Source organism: Drosophila serrata, unplaced genomic scaffold, assembly GCF_035046125.1.
Source record: "Drosophila serrata isolate PLE 108 unplaced genomic scaffold, ASM3504612v1 contig_245, whole genome shotgun sequence".
Lineage (NCBI taxonomy): Eukaryota > Metazoa > Arthropoda > Insecta > Diptera > Drosophilidae > Drosophila > Drosophila serrata.
The window spans coordinates 1,490,798-1,502,734 of NW_028257143.1; the positions used below are offsets into that span (position 1 = coordinate 1,490,798).

At 36.9% G+C, this 11,937-nt stretch overlaps 2 protein-coding genes across 4 annotated transcripts; one reads left to right on the forward strand and one right to left on the reverse strand.

Annotated features, from left to right (window-relative positions):
• Positions 1–601: 601 nt before the first annotated feature.
• LOC110185751 (uncharacterized) lies at positions 602–9,784 on the reverse strand. Of its 2 annotated transcripts, none has more exons than XM_020954749.2 (5): positions 9,552–9,784; positions 6,193–6,521; positions 4,512–4,622; positions 2,545–2,841; positions 602–2,473 (listed from the first exon to the last, which is right to left on the reverse strand). In XM_020954749.2, the coding sequence occupies exons 2-5, from the start codon at positions 6,202–6,204 to the stop codon at positions 1,928–1,930; spliced, it is 966 nt and encodes a 321-aa protein (XP_020810408.1). In that variant the 5' UTR covers positions 6,205–6,521; positions 9,552–9,784; the 3' UTR covers positions 602–1,927. The 2 variants fall into 2 exon arrangements, with proteins under 2 accessions (XP_020810408.1, XP_020810409.1); XM_020954750.2 differs by lacking the exon at positions 9,552–9,784 and adding an exon at positions 8,338–8,471.
• A 331-nt stretch (positions 9,785–10,115) lies between these two features.
• RpS21 (ribosomal protein S21) lies at positions 10,116–10,715 on the forward strand. 2 transcript variants are annotated; one of them, XM_020954772.2, is made up of 4 exons: positions 10,116–10,174; positions 10,246–10,304; positions 10,376–10,567; positions 10,637–10,715. In XM_020954772.2, the coding sequence occupies exons 2-4, from the start codon at positions 10,255–10,257 to the stop codon at positions 10,644–10,646; spliced, it is 252 nt and encodes an 83-aa protein (XP_020810431.1). In that variant the 5' UTR covers positions 10,116–10,174; positions 10,246–10,254; the 3' UTR covers positions 10,647–10,715. The 2 variants fall into 2 exon arrangements, with proteins under 2 accessions (XP_020810431.1, XP_086688182.1); XM_086832056.1 differs by lacking the exon at positions 10,637–10,715 and having other exon boundaries at positions 10,376–10,571.
• The last annotated feature ends 1,222 nt before the right edge of the window (positions 10,716–11,937 follow it).

The window sequence follows — 11,937 nt, forward strand, 5'->3', positions numbered from 1 at the left end:
CGTTTGACAATCGACTGAGTGGCAAAGACGACGACTGGCTCGGATCAAATGGTTTGAATGTAGGTTTATAATGAAACAGTTGTTTAAATATAAGTTTTAAGAAAAGAATACTTTGTAAATGACAGATACATATATAGATCCTTAAAGAGATATATGTAACCGTAATATTTCGTGGGTAAAACTAAAGAATAAAAGCAATAAATCCGATCAAGCTATAAGTAGAATATTATTCGAGTAAGATAATTGAATAATTATCGTGGAATAGAATTAAGCACAACAATTATTGTTTTGGTGAAACCAATTAACAAACCCTAAACATATATAACCATAAAATATATCAATTGATAATTGATAATATTAATATCAATTAATAGAACAAATAAAACACCACTAATAGGTGTATCTTTTCAACAAAACAAATATTTTAGATAAAACAATAAGTAGCATACTTTCAGGCACATATTTTATAAATCGCTAATATACTCCCTCCCTTTTCTTTTATGAATGCCTTTAATTTTCCCATTATTTTCTTATATAGGAAATCTTTAAAAATGTTTGGGTTTTACCGTCCCTTTTCATCCAAATTAAGAGGAAACAACTATGCAGTAATCATGTGTGTCATTTTATTAAACTTGCAAAAATTTGTGGGCTACACTTAAATGGTAATAAAGTAAGGAAGTAATTAATTGTCGTATCTAGTTTACAGAAAAAATATAAGCAAAACCCATTGAGTGTTACTATAATTAATAGCTAATTTAGGGACAAAAAGGCGTTTAAACGTAAAGCACTTGTCAACAATTGCTTAGGGATAATGTAGGACTATAAATAGTTTCAAATATACATAATTAAATATTAGTATGTGTGTGTATATATATTAATGGTTATGTACAGGGGACATTGTAACATTATCATTCTGGGTCCATGTTAACATTCTTTATAATAGCTAACATTATTGTTATGGTTAATGTTTAAATTCAAAATACAAGCTCCAAGTGGTTGTTAATATGGATGATACGATTATCTAATATATATATATATATATTTATTTATATATAGTTTGCTTTTCATGGGGTTTGCCATTTAGTTTAGCTTGGACGTGTTCGTACTAGTGGATTTTTTTCATTTGGATAATTAGTTTTGAGATTGAGTGTTTATGATTACAAGCAACACAACTGGTGGGGATATGGATATCTTTAATAAATACTCCATTGTTCCTTGGTGACTTTTGTAAAATCGATAAAGTACATTTTAGGATTAACCTGAAATTACCGATATTCGATATTCGATAGGTTTTCTTTCTTGTAACTTGTTAGATCGCTAAATAATAACATATCGCTTTTAAGCACCGAAATAAGATATTAAATCGCAGTTTTGACAGTGAGTCTTGTTTCCTTTCAAGGTTATCTTTCATATAGAAAGGGTAAACTTTATCTATTCGAGAAAATAATCAGTAAGGGTAGAAACTGTCAGTTAACAGAGCAATCAGTAAGCAGTAAATTTAAAGTTAGGTTTATATTCCTCATACATATTCGATAGTCAAATGATTTTCATATGTGTTCAGAAAAAATTATTATTTACGTTAAAAACTGTCAGTTAACCGATCTATTAGTTAGCAGTTAATTTTACCCTCGTTAATATTCCACAGATTCATGAATCAATTTGAATTCACTGACAGTTAGCGTAGTGGTTAATCTTAATGGACACTGAAGAATCGATCCTAAGTCATTCCAATTCATCGCCAATCCATATCCCTGGTTTTCCCCCAATTTATTGTGGGGGATCCCCGCTGTCACTACGTGGTCACCTCTGCCATAAACACTCTGTCTCCCTCTGTCGCTTCTCCTTCTGTTTCAACATAAGCAAAAAGGCCAACGTATTGTGCATAAAGGTACTTGGGAGGCATGGTCTCTGTATCGTGAACATCCCCTTACGCCGACATCGTCGGTATTGTGGAACCAACTCCGGACGAGACCATCGCCTTTGTGTTGCGCGCCACCATCGTCCGGACCCGCTCCTGGAGGTAATCACAGATGGAGGTGTACTTCTGTTGGTGCGCCAGCTGCAGGGCCGTCAGTCCCTCCTGGTTCTTCATCAGCACATCGCTGCCGGCTCCAACCAGCTGCTTACAGACAGTCATGTGACCGAACATGGCCGCCGCATGCAGCGCCGTCTCTCCGTTGGGCAGCAGGCCGAGATTGGGGCGGTATTTGAGCAGAACTGTGATGACCGCCGCATGACCCTTGTGGGCGGCCTTGAAGAGCGGAGTGGCACCATCACAGCGCACTGTGTCCACATTTGCTCCATTCTGCAGCAGCACCTTACATATGTGATCCTGGCCCATCTGGGCAGCTATCCAAAGGGGCGTGGCGCCATCGATGCGCTTGATATCGATCTCTGCACCGGCCTGAATCAGCAGGGACAGAACTGTGCGATGCCCATTTTGAGCGGATATGAAAACTGGTGTGGCACGGTCCTGCAAAATATAATTAAGTGAATACTTAAAAATTGTATAGGCTTAAATTTATTATCTATGTATATATGTACCTTCATGTGAGCATTCACATTCGCTCCACAGTCCAAGAGCTCCCGAACTATCTTCACATGACCACCTTGGGCGGCCACAAAAAGTGGTGTTCCCCCATCGGCAGAAGGTGTGTCCACACTGGCACCGGCCTTCATCAGGATCTTCACTACATCCAGGTGGCCGCCTTGGGCGGCAAAGAAGAGCGGTGTGGTTCCCGTCAAGCGGCGGGAATTTGGATCAGCTCCCTGATCGAGCAGCTCCATCACGCAGTAGGTGTGACCTCCGGCAGCAGCCAAAATAAGTGGAGTCGTTCCATCCTGTCAAGGGATAGATCAATGGAAAAACAGGTTAACTGACAGTAAGTTAAAGGTTTTAAGTTTTCAATAAATAAATATATATTTTTTAATTTAAAAGAAACAAGAAAGCTTCAGAAAACCGTAGCTTAATTCGTTTACAATTCAACCCCTTTTAATAAAATTAAAGATTCTACTTCAAAAATCAAAAAGTAAAGGTCTATTTAAATAAAAAAAAAAACAAATATTAGTCAATTTTTATATTTGGTGCTTTTAAAACCTATAAAAAAAAGTATCTAAAAATGTGTAATAAAAGGCTTTTGATACCAAATTCTAAGTCTATTTCTTTTTATTTCTATTAACAGTTCTAGTCAAAAGATTAACTTTACGACATTAAGAAGTCTATTGGAATATAACAGACTAGCTTTTAAAGTGTACATGTATACAAATGAAAAGAAATGTACTCATTTATTCAACAAATTATTTTTACATTTGAATTTAAATTGAAGATTACTTTTGAAAACAATCTTGAAACATTAAAACAAATTAAATGGAATTAATACAATAACCTAGGTACACAAATCCAATGCAATGCTTTGCTGTGTGAAATGAAAAGGAAAATCTTTAAGTTTTATAAATCCAATGCGATAAATGAAAACCCATTTGATTTAATTGTTTAATGGACCCACCATCAAGTGATTTGAATAGCAAATTGCGATTAGTTTCACCAACTCAACGCCAAAGCGTTTCGTGTGGATTTGCATGCATGTCTGTGACTCGTCGGGGGGGAATCGGTAAAAAACTAAGCAGACGGAAAACAGATAGAAGACATTATATCCCCCAAGCGAAAATCGCGCCACAATTGCAAATCGCTCTCGATGCAGTTGGACTGAATCCGAGCTGAATGGGGGAGTCACGTAGAGACGACTCCGAGTCCGCGTGCCCTTTCCGTGGACATTTGCAGAGCAGCCGGCATGTAATACCCTGGCACAGTGCCCCCGCAGCCCACTTTCCTTTCCTTTGCACTTCGGACCACGCTCCGCTGAGCGTCAAGTGAAATTTAATTTCATTTTTTCATACACTCTCAGGGGGTATTAAAATATGCTCAAAAATTCGAACTTAAACTAAGTATCTTATAGGGCAACTGCCGCTTCCCAGATAAAAGAAAGGTTGAGAAATAGCTACGGAAAATTCTCTTTAACAAAAACATTTAACAAATTGAGCAATGTCATGTAATTATGTGTTAATTAATTTAACAATTTTCTATTTAATTTGTTCTAAATAAAAGTGTATATTGGTGTTCGGTGAATGTGCTCAATAATTATTATTTCTGATGTCTGCTGTCGGTTTCGTTTTGCTGCACTTTTCGTCTTCTTTGCCAATTGGTGCGTACTTTAAGCCAACAAAGTGTTAACTATTAACCGATTTTAGCGTTGTTAAGAGTTTATATATATATATTATTTTGACAGATATTTCGTAATATTAACTCTCGGCATTTACAAGTCGCATGTTTAACGCTTTACGGATTGCATGTGTAAGTTCAGTAAATAAAGCCAAGTTGATATAACTTGTCACATAACTACATTGAGGAAGTAATATTTAAGCAAGTGAACTGAAACTATAATGTATTTTCAATCTCAGATCTTTATCACTACTTTTTTGACCCCATTTAGATGCCTAAACATTAGACTTACCTCATCCTTGCAGTCCACATGGACTTTTCCGCTGTCCAGAACTCTCAGCAGAGCCACTTCATCACCCCTCATGGCTGCCATGTGCAGCTGCACATCCGATGGCGTCTCTTTCTACATTGGGGGAGAAGATGGAATCAAATCAATTAACAACTCAGAGCTGCAGCAGCAGCTATGAAAACAAAAGAGGTATTTGGATAATGACACCCACGGCCCACCCGTTCCCCTCTCAAAAAGTTGCCTCATCCGGGGCGCCTCTGTTGAGGAAAAAACACGATGACGATGTGGGGAAATTACTTTTCCTGTTCACTGTAATTAGGGTCATACCAGTTGCAAACAGCAAAAAGTTATTTAACAGCGGATGTGCCGTGCACATTGAATGCATTTTTTCAATACTTTCGCTGTGGCCTAGGTCTAATGTTAAATGTGTATCTTAACCCTCTCAGGTGAGTTCATTTTCTTTAAACAAGTAGGGCAATTATATTAGAAAATAATTGTTAAGATGAATTTAATTAAATTTAAGCTACAGAAGTAATTACTTAGTTAGGCCTAATAAAATAAAAACAAAACGAAATACTCTAGCTTTTCTAGTTATTAAATACGTTTTTAATTTAAGATTTTACCTACGGATTATATTATATTTTTTAAGGATATGAGAAATATTCTGCCAGTTTTAAAAACCCTTAAGAATGTCTAAAAGTATGAACTTTTTTAATTAAATTCACTTCTTTTTAGTAAATGAAGTTTTTAGTGATTAGTGTGACAACTTATTCTAATCTGTGTAGTGTTAGTAGCAAATGTATTCTACTTTTATTTTTTATAATATTGAGTACCATACTTTTAGACACAGTTTTGAAGAATTTAAAATCCTAAGGTATTTCTCTAGCCCCATTATCATTTTGTAGTCGATAAAGCTATGAATAATATAATGAAATATACATATCTATAAATACATTATCCTAGGTGTATGTCGCACAATAAATCACTCTGGTCACCCATCTTGAGGCCCATCAGAATTTGCGGAAAAAGGGTAAACTTATTTTAAATTAAATGCAGAGTAAAAATGTCAACTTTGCGGTAATGAAGCGAATTAAGTGGTCTAGATGTGTGTGTATGTCTGCCAGGCAGGAGGCAATAATGCAGGGACTGAAGCACCTGTTGAAAGGCACAACAACAAGATGGGGCAAAGACAAGTGAAAACCCTCACATGAACACATGACGTGCCTCAAGTTGGCGAGGGAAACAATGTAAATGCTGCTGCTGCACTTCGGAATGACATAATGACAATGATGACGACGGCGATGATGCCTCTACGATGATTATCATGCCCCCTGATGATGATGATGGCGAAGATATTTATAGGCAGCAATTGTCAGTAGCAGGTGAGAAACACTTTTAAAGCTTCAGACATATATACACTTGGTAAATCTGATTGCCAAACAATGCAATAGATGCAATGCAAATACAAAACATAGTAAGTATGTGAGAAATTAGGACATCGTCTTTGAAAATATGTAATTAATTTCTACGCCATCACACACATGTCATTTAAAGAGATGACTTTGTTAGCTAGCTTTTTCCAAACTCCATTCGTCTGATCGTTTTCCCATCACAGAGCTATCAGGCCCGTTCCGTATGGGTCAATTACAGTCTTAAATGGGTCAATACCTGAGCATTTACTCACCTTTAGCGACATGCTCGTGCACCGCCGCTCTGTGCTCTAGGCCTGGTCTAGGTCTGGATTTTGTAGCGGCTCTCCACAGCGATTGCACCTGCTTACAAGCCCGTTTCCATTGACCGATTTTCCAAATTGTAACGCTGCTCCTCCAACTGCAACACAACTTGGGGGCTAACAGTAATAGTGCAACAGGCAGCACCAGCTAGCAAGTGGCACCAAATCAGATCCCGGGAAAACCAGCAGCCGCACCAACTACAACGGCCAACTGGGGAAGCACCATCGCAAGTCCAAACTCAATCTTTAAGTCCAAGCGACCAGTTACCAAAAGTCAAGCACTGCAAATAGGAGAGGCAAAAGGCACGAGTTGCATTAGAATTAAGTTGCCGACGCGTTTACAACAGGTTTTCAAATCCCAAAGCCAGCAATTAGAATGCAAAAAAAATTATAGACGAGGAAAAGGAAAGTTTACATCCCATGGGGAGGAGTTCCTGGGAATAAAATTAAATGGAAAAAACGAACTAAGAAAAGGTGTTTAAAGGCTATTCTATTTAAAAAGGTATAATTCTCTTCTCATTTTTCAGTTTTAAATTGAAATAAATCCTTGGGAACTACCACATACTTCTGGCACTCTTATAAATATTTAATAAATAAAACTGCAATTGTACGCATCGCCTTCATTCCGACAAATATATAATATACTAAACTCAATTTGCATTCACAAATTGCCATTATTTTTTAATGAACCTAGAATGTCTTAGCACTTCTTGGTTCAAGGCTGTAAACTATTGCAATTAAAAAAGTTTTTCCTTTGCCTTTCTTAATAATATGCTAAGCTATAAACCTACCACTTAAACCCATTTTGTCTGAAAGAAAGTATTAGTTTTTTTGAAAAATATTGCACATCATGCATTTTGCTATGATTTTCCCCCGTTTTGTTATTAGTTTTTTTTGCATGCTGTAATTTCTGTGTTGTTAATGGTAACTCCCCCTGACAATTGACAGGCGGCGGCCCCTCAGATCGGACCTGACTTGGCTCTATCAACACGCAATAGGTAAGACAAAGTGAAGCATTTTCTTTTCTTTCTGCGGGCTTTTACTTTGTTGCTCGTTGCCTTATTAATTGCATTTCATGCAAGCGCATTTTTTTCTGGTTTCCAACTTTTTCTTAATTTTTTTTCTCTCTTTTTTATGAGCCGCATCATCATGCCTTTTGCCTTTCAACTTTTGACCTAGAAAGTGTTTTAGTTTTTGGGCCTTTTTCATGTGGCTTTTCATCAACATTTTCTAGGGCATACACGCACTCCGCAGTGACATCATGAGTTTACAGTTTTTCCTCAGTTTTCTTTAGTCGGCCTTTTTTTGGATTGTAAAGATTTTAAATGAGCTATTTTGATGCGTCTTTACGAATCATATTTAAAGTTGATAGTTAGTTTTGTTAGTAATATTTTTAATGATTTAACTAAAATAAGAACAGTTTTTTATCATAGTCAATTTGACTGTAATCAAAGATTAAAGTATAGAAAATGATATGTTTTATAATTATGTGTGTATTCTTGGATCCCAACATACCATTTATTTTACAAGGCGCCTACCACTGATTAGATTGTTTTGACGGACACTTGGAAGTTACCAAATGTTGTGGGGATATTAATGATCAATAGATTTTCAAATTCTTATCAGTATTGAACCATGTTGCTTTTAACAATCTATAAATCTTACAAAAATTATATTAAAGTAACAAACACAATTAACTTAATGTGAAGATTGTTCCAAGACCTTACACGTTTACAAAATTACATTTTTTAACTTAGTGTCGGCTTCCCAAAAAAAAAAAACTACAATGCCTAATGAACATTTATTATAGATTTTATGAGTTAACTTTTGTTGTAATTAGTGATATTTTTACGATACCAATGATTAGATTCACTTTCAGTTTCGTTAACAATTTTTCTGCTTTACTACGGGTTCTGGGGTATTTTCGCTATTGTGTGTTTCAGTTTATAAATAGCATCTCGCGTTATCATGATCTCATTTCATTTTATCTTCTCGCTCTCGCTTGAATTCAGCTTAGAGCTAACACATTATGCAAAACTATCATCATTTGCACAAATAAAAGGTCAACAGGCAACCTGGCCACTTGTGAGATCTCACCTCAAGAAGTCTCAGGAACCGAAACACAACAGAAAAAAGCAAAACAACAACAATAAACCAAGAGTCACGCCGCTCGGCTTTTCGAAAAGCAAACGACGCGAAGGGGACCGATACAAAGTTGGCGAGCAACTGAAAAAGCAAAATCCCACAGCGGCTACAGAGAGCTGCAGCTTTTCACATACCCTGTACATCGGAATTGCGAGGGCTTATGGAATTCTGACCAAAGTGCAAACATTTTTCATAATTTAGTCTAAGCGAACACATGAAATAGCATTATAAATAAGACTTTATATTTACTCTCCTCCTTCCGATGGCAGCTATATGATATACTTATAGATATATAGTATATAGATATAGTATATTTAGATTCTGACTTATATAGTAGTGAGAGTATACAGAAGACTAAATGAAAAGTTAAATCCAATAGATTTAAAACTGAAAGCATAGTTTGCGTAGAAACGGACAGACAGAAGGAGATGGCTAAATCGAAGTTAAAAATTAATTTTATTTAGCTGATCTCAAAGAGAATCTTTAATGTTTCTTGTAATGTAAAGCTAGTTTGATCGATTTTAAATGTTGATGTACAATAGTAATTAACCAGGCTAACATCAACCCGACATTATTTGAATCTTTTCTTTTGTTCCATTAAAAATATTCCATCAAGAAAATAATGATGGGACTGTAAAAATACTTCGATTTGAAATCTTGAAGTTTTGAGAACGTAAGTACAATAGAATACACACGGTATGTCTTCGTCTACTCTATCTGTACAGTTCCAGTTCTCTCACAAAGCTAAAGAGAATAAGTATAAGAGGGATCATGCCGTGCGAGAGCTATACACAAACAAATAAGGCTGACCTCAGGCGTTGAACGCCGCCGTTGAAAGTTCATTGAATATACACGCGACTGGAATTGCGAATGCTCAGCGACGCCTATAAATAGGCAACGTGGACTGTAAATTCCGGGACATGGCGCGTATTAACCACGACGAAAACAATCCTTCTCACTCCCACTCGTCCATTCACACACCCACGGCACATTCACACGCGAAATCGAAGGAATTGTAAGGCTATAAAAGTGCCTGAAATAACGGAACCTTCTTGCCATTGACGAAAATCGCTGCTGACACCGAGCGAGGTCAAAGGAAGTTTGCCCGCTCCCCGCATCGAATCCATGCCCGACTGGACCGACATTGGCCAAAAATCAATACTCACGTTCTGTCTACAGTAAAGATGAGTAAAGCCGAAGTCGGTGCAATTATTTATGTGGAATCTCAGGCATTTACTTTATGCACCAATAAATATGCAATATAATTTTCCCGTCGCGAAATTGTAGCCTACAACTGGCCTCGGTAAGTGTGACCGTTTGTGGCAAACAAAAATACACACAATCGCAACAAGATGTACAAAACTACCATTCGATCGATATCTATTGTGTTTTATTTTCTAAACTGTTAAGGTTAAATTACTAAATATATAAATGGACAAATGCTTATTTTTAATTGTAGTGTGTATAAGGTTATTTAAAAATTGGCGCCAACTAAAGAATGAATCATGTTCAATAATAAAGCTGACTAATAAACCATATATGAGTAATTTTTTACTTAACTTATTATTATACTTATTACAACTATAATAATAATTGAATTAATTGAAATATATAATATAAAAAATACTAAAAACACAACGAGCTGGTCCCCCTGAAATTAGTACCGAAAACTTCCACCAGAGCGCGCCACCCGCAGCGCAGCCAACTTCACGCCCAACTGTCATTTCTTTCTCTTTTTCGCCTCCACCGTCGAATTGCGGTCGCTACATTTGTAAATTTCTACAAAAAAGTGAGTTAACCGGCCGTTTGTGCCCCGAAAAGTTGGTAGATGATATCCTAATTATTTTGTTCACCTCGCAGCACCATAAAATGGAGAACGACGCCGGTGAGAATGTTGATCTGTATGTGCCCCGCAAGTGGTAAGTGAAACACGTGTTCCCCGCGCATTTGTGCCGCCGAGTGCTCACCCGCTTCTCTTCTGAACTTGCAGCTCGGCGTCCAACAGGATCATCCACGCCAAGGATCACGCCTCTGTGCAGCTGAGCATCGTCGACGTGGACCCAGAGACCGGCCGCCAGACCGACGGTTCCAAGACCTACGCCATCTGCGGTGAGATCCGTCGCATGGGCGAGTCCGACGACTGCATCGTGCGTCTGGCCAAGAAGGACGGCCTCATTACCAAGTAAGTCGCTCGATTGCACCGTCCTTGGCCCGGCAGGCTTCTAATCGATACTTCTGTTCTTCGTTTCAGGAACTTCTAAATATGTGAAAACAATAAATAGAACTTGATTTGGTAATAAAGCGAATTCCCTTTGTAATTTAACGTAAAATCGTTCGGACTTTGTGATTTACTTTTGGCTTGAACAAGGCGTTTAAAAGGTTATTTTCAGAAGCAGCTCGGTATCGGTGTATAAGAAAGCTGTCCATGAAGGATTATAAACTAGCTCGGGATATATCCTGTTGTGTTTACGTTTTGAGTTCCAGTAGTGAGTGGCAAGCTGTGGGAAAACTACGATTTTTCATTTAATTCAATGCAAAAACGGAATGATTTATAATTCGACGTGATCTTAAAATCAATTTATATCTCGACAGTTTATTTGGAATACAATATAGCAATAAGAAGTGGTGTCAAGGGACGCCAGCAAGTGGATCGAGAAGAACTTATCGATGTTAAAAATATAAATATATTGTACGCCTATAGTTTTTTAAAACATTCGGTCGTCTATTTGTACAGAAAATAAGCACCTTTGTGGTTATACCTTTTGATCAATGTCCTGCATCGGTTTGTAATTATTTAAATGTTGTGTTGCTCTTTTTATATCCCGAAAAGCATTGAATTCAAGCCAATCACGATTGTATCTAAGTGGCAGAAGGTGTCTCCGACCCCATAAACTAACAGTTCGCAGACTAAAGGGATAGAACTACCAAATTTTTCACTCAAATTAGTGCTAGAAATCGACCACTTTAATAAGGTATATGCAAATAACATTTATTGTTTATAGATAGTAAATATGGGATCTATTATATAACAAAGTTTATGTTTACGTTGAAGTTCTGCAACATTTATGTATTGTCTTGGCGCACCATGGGTGTTGGTCAACATAAGAGCATTATTAAGCGAAGTAATTTAGCCATGCCCATGTTTCTTTTAATTTCCTCAATAATGCATTAAATTTCACACAAAACTCAAACGTTTAAAATGTTGTTGCACTATCGGTATTTTCAAGGCGATATTAAGAACCACTGCTAAACTGATCGTTTATGGAATATTTTAAATTCGAATCCGAAACGTAACAAGTATTAACTTTATTACAAAAAATAAATGAATTTAAAGCAACTATAAAAGTGGTTTAATGTAGAGATACGATAGTGTATTTGGATATCAACGTATCCGTTTTTGCACCTCTAGTCTTGACTAGGTTGTGACCACCCATATTAGCTAGATTCTGTGCAAAAAATTAAGCTAAACCAATAAAATTAAAAAAAGAAACGATATCCGAATTCTTCCCAAAAGTGTGAATTTTACCCATGTATTTATGGGTGTAAAATTGT

Excerpts from the sequence above, each read along its gene's own strand:
- LOC110185751 (XM_020954749.2), bottom strand. Across the intron at positions 2,842-4,511 it reads ATGTGGACTGCAAGGATGAG|GATGGAACGACTCCACTTAT; the intron begins GTAAGTCTAATG and ends ATCCCTTGACAG. Across the intron at positions 2,474-2,544 it reads ATGTGAATGCTCACATGAAG|GACCGTGCCACACCAGTTTT; the intron begins GTACATATATAC and ends TATATTTTGCAG.
- RpS21 (XM_020954772.2), top strand. The coding sequence starts at position 10,255 with ATGGAGAACGACGCCGGTGAGAATGTTGATCTGTATGTGCCCCGCAAG. Across the intron at positions 10,305-10,375 it reads CTGTATGTGCCCCGCAAGTG|CTCGGCGTCCAACAGGATCA; the intron begins GTAAGTGAAACA and ends CTGAACTTGCAG.